The following is a 21,015-nucleotide window of genomic DNA, read 5'->3' as shown; positions in this document are numbered from 1 at the left end:
TGGAAAAACAGGATGGCAATGATCTGTTGTGAAATAACAGGTCACATCTGTGGTTGAAAGAAAATGAAGTCATGACTGATGTAGATAGAAGTAGAGGCTGCAATTTTGGGGATGACTCAGACCGTTGTCATTACAGGCAAAAAAAAGAGTAAAATCTCTTTTTGGGTTTGTGCAATGGTTCAAAGAAAACCCTGAATGCACTAACAAAGGAACACACAAAACCATTGTTTACCTTAAAGGTCTGCACCTATCAATTAAAAAAAATCAAGACAAACAAAAGCTGGTGAGCTCATGAATGCAACACCATACAGTGTAGCTGGCTGACTGGCAGCATGTTCCATAAATGGCTGAGCAGTCTTCTGACAAAAGGCCTGAGCACCTAATTCATTCAAACACTAATGAACTGACCTCTCTAAACCCAGCTCCACAAAAGCCTGAAATTAGAGGCAAAATAAACAGATGAGGAAGAAGAGGCAGTGAATGGGAGTCGCCACGGGACTACAGAACCGCAAGGTGTTCGGTTGGAAACAGGAAGAGAAGCGAAGGAGTCATAAGGAGTCACTTTGCATAATTAGTCTGCAATTTCAATGAGAATCTATATTTTTCTTTTTTCTGAGGAGAGCGACTCCAAAAATGCATAGTTAATAAAATCATCAGAAATTCACTTCATGAAGAAACTCCAGCTCCAGCATAATATGTACTACCACATAATTTTGTTACTATTATGCCAGATTTGGTTTGGTTGATCTAAACTCTACTGCAGTAAAAGTTAGTTGTTGTTTGTTTTTTTTTTGTTTTGTTTTTTTTGGGTGTGTGTGTGTGTGTGTGTGAGATTTATTTATTTATTTATTTATTGAAATTGTCCTTAAATGTTTGTACTCAAACTCGAGATGAAACCTGGACATGAATAAGATGTGCAATGCAATATAATGCCTCTGAAACATACAGTATATGAGCATATTAGTACTGTATTAGTACTGGTATATATATATATATTATATACTTATATTTATAATAGCAATTTGTGATTAGTTATGTCGTAACTGTACTGAAGGGCAAATGTAGTAGGATAACAAAGTATTAGAAGCACATTGGGTACAGTCTGATATAATCCAATACAAGAACAAAATGGTTAAGCGTCTTTCTTTTATATATATATATATATATATATATATATATATATATATATATATATATATTCTGCATATGCATATAAATAGAACTCCTACTGTTGGACCTCTCTTACCTTTATCCTATGCATTTATGACTCTGAGCTGCCTGACAAAATAAGTGAAAGTACTCTGAAATACTTAAACTATTTAAGCATAAATTGTGCTCATATTTACTGATGCTGTTACACTGCGTGATAAATTGTCGGCGACGCAGGGAAGACATTAGTATTTATGGTGAGAAGGAGCCCTCCATTTCACAATGCCAATTGTGCCAAGCAGGTACTGTAACACGCTGCATGGTGCATGATAGGAATGTTATTATGAGCTCAGGTAGCCCACTCCTTGTTTTTTGCAGAGGCATATGAATGCAGATGGAGCCATATATAGCCAGAAAAACACTGGCGCACGCACACACGCACGCACGCACACACACACAAGGAGCAGGAGCAAGCACATGAACATTGCATCGTCTTGAGGAAGCACAGTGCCCCCCACTGGACTGAGCACACCATTGCAGCGTGGCAACATGAATCTGCTGGGAACTCGATAACCTATCTACTCTGCCATGACAGCAAGAAGCAACTGTTGCAAACTTGGATTCCATATATGCTATAAACAGCGGTTGTGTTGTTTGTGAGGAGAAGAGGGGTGTTTGCTTTTGTTGTTGTTGTTGTTGTTTTCGATTTTTAAGCTTTGATTGAATGTTTTTACTTTTTCAATGTGTGTTCTGAGCAAGATTATCCTGTATTTCTTTTTCTCAGACAAAGACCAAGACAGGACTGCACTCCTGAACTGAGAGGCACATCATTCAAGTACAAATTGCAATGCACATTGTTGCTTTTGGCTTTCCAGGCCATATAATTTATGCAGAAAAAATGACAAATAATTGGAGAGACAGTAACTGCTTTGTGACTGGATTATATTCCTTGTTGCCTTTTCATTACAATAAATTGTTTACTCGATGAACAAGGGAAGAATGAGCAAAAGACATTCAGACAAGCAGATGGAAAGGAAGGAAGAAGAAAGGGGTGGGATGAGCTCAATGCATCCAATTACACTAAGTGGACCCATTTCCTCTCATCAAACAGTTCAGTTAAATATCTCAAAAGCAGATTCCCCTTCGAGCTAATCTTTACACATCAGCAATCTCTAAATCTAATTGATGTCATTGCACGTGCATGCACACATACACACAAACTTCTTGTGTTCTGAGAGAGCTGAGCTAAACGCTAATCAAGATTATTTTGGTAGCCATTCAACACAACACCATGGCCTTCAGTCATTTCTCTAAAGTGGTGTTGGATTTTCCCTAACTTAGCAAGAGTGCTTGGCAACAATGCAATCACAGTCACATTGTCAGGGAAACATATCCTTAAGTTAAACACAAACAAGGAGGCCTGTGGCTTTTTCATTCTGAAACTGATTTCAATATTGGCATTAGAGCTATCCTGAGATACATCTATACCTGTATTCTGTTATCATCTCAGTTAAAAGGTTACATAATATAGTAGTCTACCACAATAATAGCATAATCTATTGTAAAATGGCAAGCAATTAATTTGAAAAGCATTTAGGACTGCTGCTCTCCTCTTGACCCTGTTTTACACAATCAATGGAATATGTTCCCTCTGGGTCCAATTAAAATTACAAAAAAAAAGAAGAAAAATCAGGGTTTGGCTAGTCTGTAATGAAAAGCACTGTTACATTTAAGTGTACAGTGCAATACTTTGAATTAGGGGACTATGAGACAATGGCAGACAGAAGTCTTTTGTCTCCAGTATGTTACCAAGGAGTACCAATAAGACTTGATAGTTGAATTAATCTGTTACGCAGACATGAGCATGTTCTCTCTCTCTCACACACACACACACACACACACTGCTATAGCCTCCGTTTCTTATAGATTTTATAGTTGCTATAGATCCACCATTATTAAATAAGCACGCTACACGGTTAGTTGATAACTACTGCGTCATCATCACATGGTAAAAGGAAAACACACAAATCCTATTATGTAATTCCTAATCCAGCTACTCCTAAGATCATTACTACATTCCTGAGATCAGGTGGCATAGTACAGGAATACCAAGAGGAAAGCCAAGGCCAGCAATGCTATTAACACTGCTGGCGGCCAGGTCAGCATCTTCCTGCCTCTCAGGAAGAGAGTGAGAGTGTGCCATTAAAACCGGCAGTGAAAGCTGATAGAGAAAAAAAATCAGTTTTTTCTCTCTGCCATTGTTCTGCTCAATTAATCCAACATGATACAAGCAAGGAGAAATTATTTCAAAGTGAAACTGATTAATGGACCAAAAAAGTGCAATATGTCAAGCTAAAGGGCCTCAAGCTGTACCCATTAACCTGAAACCTTGAAATAAAGCATATTAAATATTGAAGAATATTAGATGAGTAAGGTTAGCCCCGTATTAAGAGGGATTCAACTATGCTGTGGAAATTATGGTTCTCTGTCTTGATGTCAAAATGCCTTATAATCTTCTTTTCAAACATATAAAGATATTTTAATTGCTAGCTAAACATTGATATTTTCACTCATTACAGCATGTCAAATGCATCAGCCCTAAAAAACTTTTTTTTTTTTTTTGTCTCACAGACCCCACGTTTGTTTCAAAACTCTCTCTATAAAAAGTATGCTGTATTTGGACAAGCCTATCCTTTGCCAACTGCAATAAAAGCTGCAACAGCTTTAAATGTTCTCTCAAGTTTTTAGCCTAACTGACTGTATCACAGCTGAAAGTTTTGGCTTCTCTCCACCTCTTTCCTTTTCTGAGAAATACTAAAGATTAATCTGCCAATTAGCAGAAAGGCAGGAAGGTTTACTGGCAGAGGCCACATCAAGACTCAATCAATAGAATAGGTTGTTTATCACCCTTCATTTTGTTCCTTTAAGATATTTGGTAGCTCAAATTGAGTGAACTAGCATCATATTTAGCTTTGGTTTAGAACATTTTCTCACTAAGATTTTTATTATTTTTTCTCTAATGCAAAAATGGTAGCAAATGGCGAAATTGTTTTTTGAAAGAGCGGAACTTCGACAATCAAAGGCTGTGTTTTGGTGCGTTTTCCTTGTGTGTGTCACAAGTGAGAAGTTGAACTCACTATGCTGTTAAGTTCTGAATCGTCATAATTGTCCGGATGAGTTGCAGGTTCCCCAAATGGTCCAAGACCCTCCTCATCCCACATGTAGGTTCCACCAGAGCTGTTGGAGGGTGACAGCTCCACAGATGAAGCCTGAGGGGCATCGCCTCGCTCTGGACCCATCCCGAGTGGTCCCTGGGAGTCCTGCATGGGGCTTTCTTCTTCTTGTCCTGCTGAAGATAGAATATATAAAGTCAGAGCAACATATGAACTCGAACAAAAAACAAAAAAACTAAATTTTATGTACTTACTTGTCAGATCTATAGAGCCCCAGTCAATGGTCTCATTGAGAAAGTTGTACTGGCATGTTTGCTTTGTGCTGCCAGTTTTTCTGTTGTCAGACACATCCCCATCACTGGGCACACTGTCAAATTCATCTAAAAACTCTTCACTGGTGTCAACTCTGTCTAAAGATGAAGCAGAAGATAGTGACATGTCCTCCAAAGTTTCGCCTGCTGTCTGCCCACAGCTTTGCCTGAGCACAGCGCTTCCTTCTCCTTTTCCCCCTCCCGCTCCAAAGCTTCCATCACTGTCACTGTGAGAGTCTGCTTTTTCCGCCTCACCTGTCAGCTCAGTGTTTATTGCCGTCCCCAGTTCTTTACACCCAGTGGTAGCTGAAGATCTGATATCTCCCTTCACCCTACCTGGAAAAAGAGGTTTCTGCTGCTTGGCCTGTCCAGATCGAGCCAGCCTATAGCCCAAAGACCCTGCAGTACCACCCAGTGACTTGGTCAGCACACAACTCGGGAGCAGAGGCTTCTTCAGAGCACTGGGAGTAGAGGGTGCTGAAGGAATTGAGGGAGTAGGTAAGGAGGAGGCAGGTGGAGGGGTTCTGCTGTACTGTCCACCAAGAGCTCCTGAACCTCCTAGGTTGCCATTCAGGCCTCCAAGTCCTAAACCCATTCTCCCATTGCTAAGCTGAGGGGGTTTGAGAAAAGAACTCCGTGGAGGGCGGAGCTGAGTGTTGGCGAGAGGCTTGGCTAGCTCCACAGCCCGGTTGAACGAAAACGACCGTGTCATGGGCTGGTTTGTGGGCGAAGGGATCTGCTTGAAGTGGGTGAAGCTGTTTGAGCGCACCATGTTGTCCAGAGCCAGAATCTTTAAACTGTCGCTAGACTGAGACAGGCTGTCTTGAGAGCTGCTTCTGGGAGAGCTGGAGCCTAACCTTGGGCGAACAAGGCGTGAATCTAACCCGGTTCGAGCAGGAATGCTTGAACAATTATTGCCCGTTTTAGGAACTCCGTTAAGTGGACTTTGGCTTAACTTAGTCCCTGCTTTGGGACTCATTTTGGAGGATTGCTTGGGGATGGCCTTCGGGCTAGAGACAGCCATCATCAAAGTGCCTGACCTCCGCATCTTGGGTGTCCCTGGAGACCCATTCTTCATCTCCTTTGTCATTGAAGGAAGCTGAAGCTGTGACTCAGCCTTGTCTTCACCTCCGTCCCCAGGCGTGGTGGGCATGTTGGGGCCAGAAGGGGTCATCCCCTCATCTTTTTTCAATTTCAGGGAAAAGGGAGAAGTAGGGATCACGCCATTTGGTCGTGTTCCTGGTGGACTGGTTTTACCATCCTGTATAGTGGTCGTTGGCTGGGTGCAACCATTGGAAACAGGGCTAGCACCACCCGTTGAGGAGCGTCCACCGAATTTAGGCAGTCTGGATACCATCGTGGACCTGGTTGGTGCTTTCTCTTCCATTAGATGCAAACAAATACATGGAGGGACATGCACACACAACTGGGGAAAGGATAAAGAGAGAGAAAAAATAAGAGATGATTAGATTTAATTACATATGGTTTATCCTGGGACACATGCTCTGGGACTCTTTATTAACCCCATAATAGCTGCCACATTGTGCGCCTTTACAGTAATAATACATAAAGCTGGAGATGTCAAGCAAAAAAAAAAAACCAACAACTGAATTTTGACTCTTCCGTATTATCCTACATTGTACATTCTCTGATCCTTTTCTACATTATACTATTACTTACAGTGGTATCTGACTGAGAACAGTTGTAGGGGAGTGTTTTCCCCTGCTGACAGTAAAAAAAAAAAAATCACGAATATGGAAAGTTCTTTTTGTAAAAGTGAAAGTGAAATGCCACTGAGGGACACAAATTAACAAACGAGTTCACACAGCTAAAAACACACACACACAGACACATTTGTAGACATGTCCTCATTAGTAATCATGTTATGATTTTCTGAATTATAGAAAGGTAATAATACAAGCAACGGTCTTGTCCACCTGTTGCAGTGGCTGCATGTCTGTCTCCTTTTCAAAGATGGCTGGCTGGGCAGAGCATTAGGGATTAGTCTGGCAGGCTTACAGGTTGACTTGAGACTTTGTCACGGCAAGTCTGCTTTCATGTAACCACATTAGAGGCATACAGACTAAATGGGTCTCTTCCTTTATACAAGTGGTACGAAACTTAACAGACACAAATTCTCAATCACATCAAGTACTTGTGACCTACAATCCTTAATCTAGTTCAGCAAACACAATTACGTACATCTGATTTATGATGTTTTCAACCACATAACACATAGATGAGCAAATATTAAAAGACGTCACGTCAACCCTTTCTAAACAAGATGGAAATGGACTAATGAGATTTCATGTTTTCTCACACAAGATGGAGGGTATGGCGCCAACACTCCTGGCCAACAGAAAAATGGGCAAACAGATAGACAGCGCCTGGGGGGTCAAGGGGAAACCAACGCTGGGAAGAGGGCCAGCACACTGAATAGTGAATGGAGGATGTACACCCTGTAACAACATTGGCTGGAGGAAACAATGGCATTTGCTTTCAGTCATTCATTCAGGAGAAGAATATATTGTTGGTTGTGTACCTGTGTGTTGGAACCATCTAACGAGTGCTTGAAGATTAAGAAATGAAAAGTCTCTTAGATTAAAGCAATCTGCATGAGGAAGAAAGGAAATGTCTACAAATGACCCATCATGAAATGATAACAATACTCCTACCAGCTGATGAACCTTTAAGCAATATCTTCTGCATTGGTGCTCGATGGTAAAGCTAGTGCATACATCCATGTGAGCGGAACCCTGGACCAAAGACAGTTACCGACAAAAACCCAATAAAGATTTTAAAGGCTGGGGGAGGAGTGTTGTGCTGCAATGTGGGTGCCCTACTCTGGAGGAAAAAAAAAAAAAAAAAAAAAAACCTTGTGCCACACTGCCCTACATTCCCATGCAGACACGCGTGTCTACGATCAGAGAGGCACACTCTCCACAGAAGTGCCTCGCTGTACCATCATCCTAATCTGCTTCATAAACACACATATTCACCCACAAAAGCACACTGTTGCACGCACACACCCATCCACACACACACACACACACACAAAATCAGGTCAACGAGCAAGCAGGAAAAGCAAAGCCTCTTTGCCCAAGGGATGGGGCGGTTGTTTTGTGCGTTTCCATGTGTGTTCAACGGGGGGGGAAAATTAGATTTGAGGTTTTCACCAATATCGATGGCTCCAGAAGCTGAAAAGTTCCATTCATACTCAGAGTGACACGCTGCCATTGCATTGTAGTAAATGACTGATATCCAACCCTGTCCCCAATACTGGTACCAAGACAGAAGTCCCAAAGAAACTAAATCCTCGCTGACTGATACATATTCAAAGGTAGGGCAGTAAACCATTCAGGCCATCTGTCAAATGCTCTTCTGATCTGAACCTGCACCTCCCCCCAGAGTACAGTACTGTAAATAAAAATCCCAGAGATTTACTAACACCCTGTACAAGTCCAGCAATGCACTGCATACAGACCAAGGCCAGCGGAAACAGCACAAAAAAACCCCTCTGTACTAAAGGGATATAAAATAATGTAAAATAAATGGGAAGACAATTTAACTTCCAAAATAAGCCTGGGTTAGAGTCATACCTCTGGATAGTGAAAAATGTGAGGAAAATGAACACTGAAATACCAAGAGAAATCCCCTGACAAGCCTTAGTACTGTAGCTCTTATTTGGTCTTTCTTTGACATGAAGTTCTAAAGAGAGTTTAAATCATGGACTTAAACTTTTTTTTTCTAGTCTAAATTCTTTGTTGCACTGTGAATTGGTCAACAAAGACAGAGGGAGAAAACTATTTGCCTTCTATTATTATCCAGTGTGTGTCGGGTTTCTACTTCGGATTCACTCCTGAACACTAGACCCTAAAAACACACAAACAGAAAACAATTAGCAGGATGGGGAGTGACACAGATAAACAAAAGAAATGGACAGAGAGACTGAAAGTTGAATAGAATAAAAATGGGAGAGACAGACGAGACTCCCAGCAGACTTTCAAAGAGAGATCTTATACCAGAGCTGCTACTCAGAATCTAATCAGCAATCGCTGAGCAGGAATGTGAGACAATATTGTTTCTTTCTGCAGTGCAGGGAATGGGAGCTTCCTGTATCTCTGCCAGGGAGGCTATTTGCCCTTACTTCAATTCTGACTCAGAGGACAGCTCCACAGAAAACACCTGGCAGAGATGCAGGAAGGTTGAATAATCGGATTTGCAAGAGCAAATCGTTCATTTGTTCATTACTCTTCTGGCAAAGTTTTCATTTTTCGGACCACGCATGTGCACACCCTACAGAGATGCATTCTTCAGGACTGTCAGGATGGATGCAAATCGGATGCGACAGCCTGAGGGCTATGATCTATTTGGTCATTGAGGCTACGCATGAATAGAGGTGCTCGACTACGCACAGTAAATCCCCCACACTGCTGTCTCTACCCAGAGCTCAGGCCCCACCCCCTAAAGCTCATAGTCCCCCATCATTATCAAGCAACAGCACAATTTCTCAACATCGCAAAACATCTGGCTACATCCATCTTTTTTTTTTTTGCCTTTCTTTCAAAAGATTAAGTATTTTATTTGACTTCACACAGGCTGTGGAAAGTCGAAAGAGGGATATAGCAAGAGGAAGGCCAAAGAGTTTATTCAGAGAAGGCCCAGATTACTTTGTTGCGGTATCAGGCAAATCTCCCTTTACTTTGTCTGTTCTTAAAACCTTTATTTTCCCTGAAATAATGTATTTATAGTTAAGTAGGGGCATGTCATTTTTCAAAAATTTCATCATGGGTCTACAAGAATCTGAAAGATGCAACGAACTATGTTTTTTGTGTGTGTGTGTGTTTTTTTTTTTTGTTTGTTTGTTTGTTTTTTCAGTGGTAGATTGTCTGTGGATTAACAATTTCCTGTGTAGAAAAATTATGATTGCATTCTCAGAAATGCTTCCTACACACAAGAGCAGTGTATCTTATTTGTTTACAGCTGGAGAGGTTTAATGCACAGGCTCACTTCAAACAAACTTTTCTTTTGAACTTAGCTTTTGAAAGATTTTGATTTTTCTTTTAGGTCCATGTCAACTGTGCCCATGGCTTTGTGCAAATAATAAAGATTAGTGAAGAAGGGAAGAGAAGGAGGGAGGGATCTGAGGTTTAGTGCATAAATATCTTTTCTAGTACTTTGTTCTTGGCATGATTTGGAAAGCAGCTGCAAATTGGGACTCCTATTTACCTTCCTCTTTAAAAGCCTTTTGTCCATCTTAAAAAATCTGTGGTACCATACAGAACCAACCAGTTAAATGGGTCATTAGTGATATGACTCTTAGTGATATGATATGGCTTTTCTACAACATCAAGACATCTGTTGTAAAGGCAATAGTCCAACCCAAAATCATACCAACATTGTCTCAGAGCAATGTCTCCATAAATCCCTTGGGTTGTGTTAACCAACCACACAGATCAATTAAAAAGAACAGAAAATATGCTGCTGTTATAATATGGGAAGGGATTGAAGGTGTTGGTGAAAATCAAATGCAGTGATGTCTTACTCATTTCCTATTTAATCTGAGCTAAACTGCTGTTTAATTTACATATACTGACAGAGTCCTGTGTCTCAATGGAGTAATAACTAGGCCAGTCATCTGGGCAGGGAGGTGGGGGCCTGCAGTTCTCTCCCTGAAGAGATTAACAGAGTGTCATTAGAGCAAACTAATCGAATGAGACAGGGATGAAAGCAACACTGACGCTGGGCTAATGTGTATTGAGTGAAAGCAATACTGGGCTGAGTCACACTGATGCTAAGTGATGCTAATCCAATGAGACAGCATGGAGGGTTTGGTAATGTTGTATGCTCACTGTGGTAGATCAAATGACACACACCAACAGAAGAAACAATGGGAAGATACAGGGTAAGTGATGAAAGCTAAGGAGGGGTTCATTGACCACAGCACAGTGGAGGAAGTATGTTAGAAAAATGTTACCTTATCAAAATGAATTAAAGTTGACTTGTCCAATCATTTCCATCCCAGAATCAACCATTATTATAAGTTACATCTTGCTAAAGCAAGAAGCCTTGCTGTTTTTTTACTTCTGTTTCTTCCATCATCTAAACTGAAAGTAAGGTAGTCCCCAAAAGAACAGGAAGGAGCTCTTCAAAGGTCGAACTGTCTGCTTGCCTGTCCGCCTCCTTCTCCTTGCCTCTGTAGACGTGGGTGTGTGTGAAATGTGACGCATGTGTAGGGTGTGCCAATGGGTGCACAGTTAAAGAGAACAGCACTTTCATGAGAGCATTTAATATTTGATAGGCCATCTTTCAAGAACCCCACCCAGAGCGCTGCAAGAGGAAAGGGGGAGAGGAGAACTTATAGTTCAGGGGAATCACAGCAACAGAAGAAAAATTAAAAAACAAAAATATTACAAACACTAATTTCCAATACAAATTGGATTATCTGCAGAGTGAAAGAGGTCTGACCATTTGATGCAGTGGTACAAAGCCTTAAAACTAAAGCCACATAATCCTCCCTAACACAAGAAAATGGATCTACAAGCTTAAGTAGCAATTTTCAGTGTGCACACCACTGCTCTAATGTCTGGAGATCACCAGAGGGGATAATGGGGGAAAACAGATCCTTCCCAGCACTCAACTGCACATGAGAAGTGACTCTAGTAAAAAGGAATTTGTTGAGGTTTTCGTAAATATTTAGTGTGAATTCAATTTCCACTTCTCATTTCACGCTTGACAGCACACAGACTCGACTATGTCAACTGTTCTCTGCTATGTGCCAGCAGTAAAACCATGCACGCATTATTAGTTCCTCAATATCTCTTGTTTATAAGAGCCTGTGGTGGGAACTACCTTTAAAAAAAATGACAGCACGGAGCTGGAATCGACCCATTTTACATTCGCAGCAGAGTTATAGGTCTAAACAGAGACTTTCAAAAGAATAATTAAGGCTGAATGATTTTTGATTCAAAGCTTCACGTTACAGAAATAGCTTTGAACAGTCTCACCCACAGGAATGATCTGCTGCACTAAGGTGTGATGCTGAGCAGCAGACATTGTGGTAGGACTTAAATAAATCTATTTATATTCAGTTTCAGCCGCCCAGATGTCTACACTCCCATCACTTTAATCGCATTTCTCCTAACAGCCAGCTGCATCTACAGCGTATATGTGCACACTGCACACTTAGACAGCCATGTCACAGCTCTCTCTTATTTGACCTACTGCTGAACCACAATGTGACAATACTGCAGTGTATTTTAAAGGCCCCTGCAAAATATAGTAAGTTTATTATTATAGCATTTGCCTTCACTGTATGGTATGTAACATTATCCAGTATAAAGGGAATTAACCTTTTCTTGAAAAGACAAATTTGCTATTTTTTTCAGTCCATAAAAAACTGTAAATCTTGTCAGATTTAAATGTTATCAAGCAAACATTTCATTAAAAATATTAAAAGTCTGTTCCCAAAAAGATTTTTCTTTACTTTTCATCACCTTAACTAATTTTATGCATTTCATGTGAAGCTTCAAACAAACTTTTCACCTTTAAATCTGTCAAGCATTAATTGGAAACTCTAATTAACGTAAAGATTCACTTCTTCTCAAAGATCAACAAAACATGAACTCAAGTTAGTTGCCAAGTGTGAGATCATGAAACTGAAACTTTACCTGCAGCACAGACTTCATTGACAATAGTCTTTAACACTAAACACATAAACAACCAAAGCAGGACAATATTCTTAAGAGTGATGATATCACAGCTGATAAAGTACAGGTTTGAAAAACCTTATTGCTACAGACCGCTGGTGTAAGTATATTTCAGACAGATTCCCACAAACATTTACACACTAATCAGGACTGAAGCAGTCATGCGCAGAGTTTGTGGCCGATTCCAAAGCCTTCACTCAAGCTTTTCTTTGATAGGAAAACAATCCTATTACGTTCTCTGAAGTATGAAAAGCTTCCCTTCACACAGACCTGCCGATCCATTTGAAATATCCACAGCTGGTACAATGTGTTTTTCTGACGCAATCAATCCAAACTCTGCCTTATTCCTCATTGACAGATGTTTCAGTACAAGCACAGGCCGGACACGAGAAGTGATATGAAGCAGCGAATATAAAATAGTTTGCAAATTACGTTTTGTTTTTTTTTTTTGTGTGTTCTTTTGTGTATGGACAATGCACCGCTATTAGGTCAACTTCCTCTATGCCCAACTTCACTCTTTTCTTGTGTCTCCTTCCTTCCCACTCACTCCATCAGGCCGTCTCTCTAAACAAATGCTTACCCCGAACTAAACTGTTTCCTTAGATTTTTGTACAGTAGCTAGCAAAACAGTTTGACATGAAGCCAAGGGGAACAAGGCATCCCTCCATAAAATTAGGCCGCAGATGGTGATTAACGCCCCATGCCTTTGTGTCCAGTTTTTCACACACTGCGGTGCTATTAGGTCAACTGTCAAAACAAGAGGGAGACCTATTCAAGGCCGGCTGGGACGACAGCATACCCTTTCTTTTTTAACTTCTGGTGCCCTCTGAGATAAACTGACACAATACTTTCTGGTGGTGGCTATGGCTACACAAACCCCCGCTGTCTAAACTGCCTCGATAAATAGAGAGGCAAAATAACACAGCAAAGTTCATTATACAGTGTTTGATGATGCAGCAGTTCAGCTTGGCATGCAAACAAAGTATTTGAATACCACCTTCATGTCTGTGCATGTGGCATTTGCGATTATACTTGTTTTTGCAGCAACATAAGTATTGGGTCAGAAGTCTCTAAAAACCTCAGTCATCACATCTAAAGCTTCGGCTTTACAGGTGCATCATGAGAAATAGTGTAAAATAATAATGCATTCTCTCAAAATATTCTGGGGCAAAATGGATATTTTGGAGCAGGAAAGTGAATAACGACTTTAGCAGCAAAAAGAGGCAATGTGCCAAGTGAAAGTCTTGCAGTAACATGAGTACAAACACTCAGAAACCCTTTATTATCAGAGCTTTGCACTGGAAACAAGCTATCATCCCTGAGGAAGAAAAAAAAAAACATAATCTAGACACAAATTATAGCAAGTCGTATATGGTGATGAAGAATAATTTAGCTGTGCTTGTAAACTGAAAACAAACACAGCCTCAAAATATAAGACGGTGGACAACAAATGTGGGGGAGCCCACATTTGTTGTCCACCGTCTAATCTCAAACACAAATTCACAACACAAAGTGTTCTCAGACTTGAATGTGGTCTGTTTGATCGGACCTCAAAGGGCGCCTCAATGTGTGATGAGATGGATTCATACCTGCGTTAGCACTGTCCTCTCACGATCAAATCATCTGAGATGCATGTTAATACCGAGGCTGTGCAAGGCCAAAGACTTTAATATCACATTTCTCAAAGCCTTGGAGGAGTATTGAAGCCTTAAAGGTTTTAGTGGGTAACCATACAATGTGCTGTGGTGCACACCCAACACAATTACATTACCTGAAGCTAAAATATCACAAAGTAACACCGTGAAGCAGAAGCATATCCATTGTGCCATATATCTGTCGCATTTATAGAAGTGCAATGAGAGCTGACTTGCAAGAAGTTTCACCTAAGGGGCATGCCTATCCTTCAGAATAGCATGTATTTGATCATATGATGGCAATAGAGCAATGATAGCAGCAGAGTGCTCGTCTTTATCTGCTCTACATAAATGAAATGTTCTGAAAGGCCGTCCACGCTCACTCAGGTATTTTCTACTTCTAATTAGGCCCCTGTTCAGGTTGTTATGCAGCTGAGGATGCAACTCAAACAAACTCTGTAAACACTCACATGTACATGCTATGTATGAGTGCACGATTATAACTGCTATGTAGCACTTTGATTAACCATATTCTAATTAGTCAACTGAGTCACACCTCAGGATACATGTTGTCCATTGCAGAATAAACAACGCAAAGTTTACATTCAAAGATGTTTAAAAGTCAATGTGTTTACTGTAGAGGGAGATTTTCTCCAGAGTCAGTAAACCTGTTTTACTGAGGTCATGTTATTGTAAGAAAAGTCCCAGCATAAATAATAAAGTTAATGATGGAGGAATTTCATTTTGCTGCTTCACTGTCGGGGTCATGGAACTGCAGACACACTTGCTGTCACACTGTCATGGTTAGAACTGTGCCATCTGTGCTTTTTCTGCTATAGAAACTCAATTTCACATATTTTCAGGAACTGCTCATTGTATTCAGACAATAAAAGCCACCATCAAGCCAATAATGCTGAACATCTGCTTCAACCACCTGACTTTATCTTCAGAAAGGCAACTGTGTAAACACTAAATGGAGCAAAAGGACAAAGGCACATATGCAAAAACACTCCCATGCGTCCAACTCAATCCCTCTTTTATATTTCCTGTCTGAGAGTTAAGAGTAGAAAAGCATCATCTGTCTTGCAACCAAAAATCTGACGTATTAGAAATGTTCAGATTCGTTCCTCATATCGTCCTGAAAATTATTGGCTAGTATCAGATTGATAAAAATCAATACATATAAAAGTTATATGAAACTTTGTGTCATCCATCATCTTCCAGTCAGAGCAGGACTTGCCAGAGAGAAATTTGCCTTTTTCTCCCAGATGTCATCAATCACGCCATAATTGCCATCTTTCGTTTTTCAGCACATTGGTACTTTACATCCTGTTGACATGGCAGCAGATAGAGGTTGACATTATTAATGGTTACTTTTAAATTTAGACTAATCCAAGTAGTACATCATCTTTGGTGTTTTTCAGTTGCACTTAAAGACCCAAATGCACTATAAAAAAAAATCACCTTGATGAAGATACAACAGTCAAACCGCAGGCGCAATATGAATTAGGTAACACATAAATTGTGCTAACACATCTTCTTCTGTTATTTTATTCCAAGGGCATTTCCTGATGTCTGAAAGGTATTTTTTGCCTGAAGCACCTGTCAATTTCTGAGCCTCTTTCAGTGTATCTGAGATCCCATGTCTACACTCCTCTACACACTGAGCTATTAAAAGCCTTTAAACATCTGCGGTCTTACTGAGGGAACGACTGATAAGCTTGGCCAAGTATAGCTCTAATGATAGACCTCAAATAGAGAAAGAGGAGGGCAGAGAGGATCAGAGAGAAGTCAAAGTCAAATCAAGTCCCTGGTCAGACACAACACAATGTAAAGCATGCACAGAACTAGAACCACACTTTATTATCCTCAGTTACCTCATCTCTGAGCATTTTACATACTGAGCTAGAAGATAATGAAAATGCATATACTTGACGGGTACATCATTCAAATAAGAACAACTGAATCGAGGGTTAAGTTAAGCTCTCCGAACCAAAGAAGCCTCTTAAATGAGAAGTAAATTGGGATGACCATGAGCTGCATGAGTGAGAATCTACACACATTATTCGTCATCCACCTTGCTTTGCACTGTCTGGCTCAGTCTGTGAATTCTGGCATTGTCATACTAACAACTTCCTTTTGCTGAAAATAGTCAGTTAAGCCACGTGTAGTGCACTTCAACGTCTTATCTGCTGATCTCAAGACTGTCCTTCACGGGCACGGCTCGGAATGATCTCTATGGCGAGACTATCAGGCACACCGGTGCAAATGTTTAGGGCACACACTGTCTGGGAAAACTACATATCCAGCAGCAGTTTGGGGGGTCTGAAGCAGACACGCAGACTGAGACATTCAGCTGTTGTTGGTGAGGGGGGGAGTCAGACTGTAAACACACCCTCAGATAAGGTGGTGTTTCAGCAGCACTGACAACAGGTGCTTGAGGAACACACACATAGATTTGCATTTGTCTGTGTGTGTGTATGCAACCACACCCAAACACTGAGACACCAAAGGACTGTCCATCTCGCTTACACTTACAGGAATCAGTCATGCCTTATCCCAAAGTGTACCAGCACGTTGATGCCGCGGCGCTTTGCACTGTCTGGATCACAGCCTAAAATGGTACACACGTACACATGCACAACTTCAGTTGTGCTGCAAAATATGGACATGTTAAACTCCCCGTATGCTGGGCCTAACTTTAAGACATGAGAGGAGCGTGAAGGCGTGAGTCATCTTTAGTTACCCTTTAATCCAGACATCTCATTGGATGCCAAACAAAGTTGAGTTCCGTTCAAGCATTGATTATTGAACTATACAGACACTTGCCAAGCTGCCATGTGTCAAGGTTAATCCAGTTCATTCTATCTTTTTATTATCAGATCAATGAGCACAGCTGATGTTATATAATTAGAAACTTGGCATAGGCTTGTTACATAAATACCCTGCCATTGTCATTTATGGTACAGTGAAGGGCAAGCTATACATGTAAGGGGTGATGTGATGGTAGAAAACATGGCTTCTTCTGCTTCAGTGTCAGACGACTAACAAGCTCATCATTGGGGGGTGATTTTTTTCCCCACTACACAGTAAAATAAATAGAGAAAAAAGATTTAATGAGAATTCAAATTTGACAGTCTGCCTTGGTTTGCTGCCTGTCAGAAAGAGCTCTAATAATGATCATTAAATAAGAACACTGCTGACAGTTCAGTTTTGTTCAAGATCTTCTGCAATCTGGTGTAAACGCTGGGACTTACCTGAATTACGCCGCTAAGATGATGTGTGCAGGCCAGTGAAGAGTCCACTTGTTGTTGGCCTGGTATTTTAACGACATGTCGTGAAGAGGAAACCTGATATTTATTCTGCCGCTTTAAGTTGGACGCACCGATGAACTTCAAGCTCACAGCGGCACAAGTTCAGCGAGAAGCTGGGAGCTGAGTGCTGTGCGAGAAAAACCAAGACGGAAATGTTTAGGATTTCTTCCTTCTGAGTATTTCCAGCATTTCCAGGTTGCCGTCAATCACAGATCCCTCTGAGCTCCGGTACGACCGGCGCCGTTAGTTAGTGTCAACACGATGACACCGGACTGTACCGGCCGAAAAAACAAGCGTCCGACCCGGGCCGGCGTCAAAACAACCACCGCAGGCGAAGAGCGCCGAAGTCCTGGCTGGTGAAAAATGAAAAACAAACCCAAATGTGGTGAGGATACTGTCCATTACGGAGACAGACACAGGCGGTAAAGAGAGACTTCCCCCAGCGGCTTATCATCCGCACCGCCCGCCCGGCCGGCCGGCCCGCTCCGGCGGGGCGGGGCCTGGAGCGCCGAGTCAGCCGGGTCTCAAAGGGTGACCCGGTCTGTTGACCTACATCTGGTTATTACTGATGATGATATCTGCTGATCTGCTGGGATTTCATTCATTCTGTGTTTTATTTGAAAACAATGATCTATAAATATACCGTGAACTAAACACTTCCTGACACGTCAGGCTGTAATGCCTCCTGTTGTGTTGACAATCAGTGATGAAGGTGACATATTGTTGCTGCCTAATGTGTATGTTTTTGGCAGGAGCTGTTCTCACAGGATACAGCTGTCTGTAATCATTTTTTGGGGGTGTATTACTGAATTACTGATAATAATGAAATACAGTTATATAGCATTTATCAGAACCAGAGATTACATATTACTTCAAAGGGCTGTAACAAAACCAAAACACATCAAACACATTCAGACACAATCATTCAAATTTAAGTAAATAATAAAACACAAATAGGAAATGTAAAATGATATAAAAATCTAAATGCTGTTATTTAAGAAAGATAAAATAAAATAAACTTTTTTCAAAGGAAGTTTGTGATTTAAAAGTAGACACTGCTTTGGCTACTGTCCAGGGAGGTGGTTCCACAGTTGTGGTGCTCCTGAGAACAAAAGCTTTGCAAGTGACCAAAATCCAGCACAATGGGATCAGTATTAAACATCTACAAACAGGTATGCATTGTCTTCAAAGCAACACAAATTCGACACAAAGAGACATCAAACATCTACAAATGTGCGGTATAAGACACATCCAGAGATGGAAATATGAAAGGAAGCACAACAATGCTTTAGAGACAGAAAATTACCGGAATCAAAATTGTTGCTGGGCGGTTGTTTTCCTTCCTTTTTCAGGCTGATTGATCAAACTACTACACTTACAATGTTGGAGAGGTAGAGGGCTTTTTGGTGTCTGTCCCCTGGGACTTGTTTTGCAAATGTCCACCCATGAAATGTGGTTTTGCCCATGTTTAACAAATTTACCAATACTCAGTTATTGATCTCTTGCCAGATTTTGGAAAATCAACCACCATCAAATCAAATCAAATCTAATTTATTTATATAGCACCAAATCATAACAAAGGAGGGCAGCCATCTGCTTGTAATAATTTGTTAGTGTTTTCAGCTAATTCATCTGACTGTTTGACCATCCATCTTCAGGTACAGGGCTGCAGGCCATGATGGTCCTCACTATATTTATAAACCACAATTTACAAAGCCAACACTGTCCCTTCATGTGACCTTTAGGAAAAAAATATGTACATTCTGGGCCTCCACATTGAGCCAAATTTGTGGGCATGTGTGGTCAGGACTTGCCTTGGGGCTGTTATCATTTTGGCTTTCACAAACCATCTGTTGTACGGGATCCTGAGGGTAGAGTTCCCGAGGCAGTTGACTGTTCTGCAGTGCTGTGGCAGGCCTGTCCTGCCAAAGAAATGTAGCATTTCCAAAATATACCGACTCAAACACACTCTGACAAATAACTTGTTTGATTTAAAATGCATTACATGGCCTCCAGTATTTGTTGAAGTCATACAACAAAAATGTTATTGGCCTCTATGACCACTAGAGCGCAGCCTTTTCCATATTATTGTCTGACAGTTGACATTTTGGCATGTCCTAGCTCTGCAAGTTTGTCCCCTTTTCCATGGGTTGTAGGAGTTTATTGGAAATGCATATATGCATATATATTTCCTCTTATCAATTAAATCTCTTTATAACATGCAGTGTTGACTTGACCTTGTGTGACAGACAATATGTTTTAGCTAAACATTTTTAGCTGGAGTCACTCCTTCCAATGAAATGTTGAACACTACTGTGTTCAGCCAGTCAGAACTGATACTTAAGCTGATGCACGTATAAGCTACCAGCTCTGAGGGAAATGCCAAGAAGTGGCTTTACCCAGAAAGCTGTGCCACTGAAACGAAAAGGACTTGGAGCTATTACAGCCTAAAACCACAACTGTCTCTCCATGCATTGCCTTTATTGCTTAGCCATGCAGACTCAGGTGATGAAGGGTACAACCTGGACAGTGTGCCGTTCTGATCCAGGACAAACAGAGACAAACAGCCACTCACATTCATGCCGATGGCGAACGTAGAGACAGTTAAACTAACGTGCATGTCAAGCTGGAGAACATGCAGACATGTATTGATGTAAAATTTAATTTTTTACATAAACTAGCCAGTGTCACTGCCGGCTAAGCTAAAGTAACCAGCAACAGGAGGATGTGCTAACTGATGTTCTGTCTCATTTTCATTTTGAGGGCAGAGTGCAGTGACATGTGAGTATGACACTGTTTGATTGTTGCATCTAAGTATTGTCTCCGTGGAGCAGGTGAATCTGCTCTTGTGATGAGATGTTAACAGGTTTTTAATTTTCATCAGAATATGGTCATGGACTTTGCACAAGTGCACCTGAAAATAAATAATTGGATTACTACATTTTGTTGAATAAACGTTAACAGTAGAGCAGAACAGAAGAATATAATTCATTTGAATAATTTTTAATCGACAATCCATTTCAGAGGATGGTAACAATGTACATAAAAAAATCTGCCATTAAACTCCGGAAGAAGACATCAACTTTTCTTTATGCTGAAAAGTTGACAGGAATGTTTGTTCCTGACGCCTCCCTTGGCAGCTGGCTTTTTTTTTTTTTTTTTCATAGAAGATGATTTATTTTGCTTGCATTAATTTTTCTTTTCCTTTCTGTTGCATACAGGTGACCATGTAAATTATCTCCAGAGTCGCAAGGCTCAAAGTTCACACCAGAGGAAGTATGCCTGTCAGGTGTAATAAGTTCCTAATTTGTATGAAATGTGTCATCCCCCGGTTAACTGCCAACCTTCACACTTAGGACGCCCCCACATAAGACACAGCACATAACTACTTTTAAGATTTTTCTTCAATTTCTCGGTCATGCCAAAAAGACAGTTTTCTTAACTGCATGGAAAAATCTATTTCTTTTTCCTTCTCCCTCCCTCCATCCAAACATATTATTGTAAGCCCACATGAAACATGGGGCGGTGATTCACACTTGATGCAACCATCATGAGACTGATGGAGACGAATTTCCTGAGTCAGCTTCATTACTGTGGATTTGTGGTGTTTATCTGGATTAATGATGGCTTGATCACATGAGTGGGAAGTGACAACACCTACAAATATAAATGCTGAAACATTTTGTCAGTTGGCATGCTATAGCCTGGGAGTTTGAAGAAATCGT

The 21,015-nt window shown here is 40.8% G+C and overlaps 1 protein-coding gene across 3 annotated transcripts in view; it reads right to left on the bottom strand.

The window, feature by feature from the left end:
* ccser2a (coiled-coil serine-rich protein 2a) overlaps positions 1-17,730 on the bottom strand; it is a 49,259-nt gene extending 31,529 nt beyond the window's left edge. For 2 of the 3 annotated variants that reach the window (XM_029521278.1, XM_029521280.1), the window contains exons 1-3: positions 17,234-17,730; positions 4,577-6,059; positions 4,287-4,498 (exon numbers count right to left, since the gene is read on the bottom strand). In XM_029521278.1, coding sequence (XP_029377138.1) covers positions 4,287-4,498; positions 4,577-6,020 — 1,656 coding nt within the window. In that variant the 5' untranslated portion in view covers positions 6,021-6,059; positions 17,234-17,730. The remainder of the gene's footprint in view (positions 1-4,286; positions 4,499-4,576; positions 6,060-17,233) is intronic. The other variant, XM_029521279.1, reaches the window with a different exon arrangement.
* Positions 17,731-21,015: the final 3,285 nt, after the last annotated feature.

This window comes from Echeneis naucrates, chromosome 15 (assembly GCF_900963305.1).
Source record: "Echeneis naucrates chromosome 15, fEcheNa1.1, whole genome shotgun sequence".
Lineage (NCBI taxonomy): Eukaryota > Metazoa > Chordata > Actinopteri > Carangiformes > Echeneidae > Echeneis > Echeneis naucrates.
The sequence above is the reverse complement of the archived record's forward strand: the minus strand, read 5'-3'. Positions and strand labels throughout refer to the sequence as shown.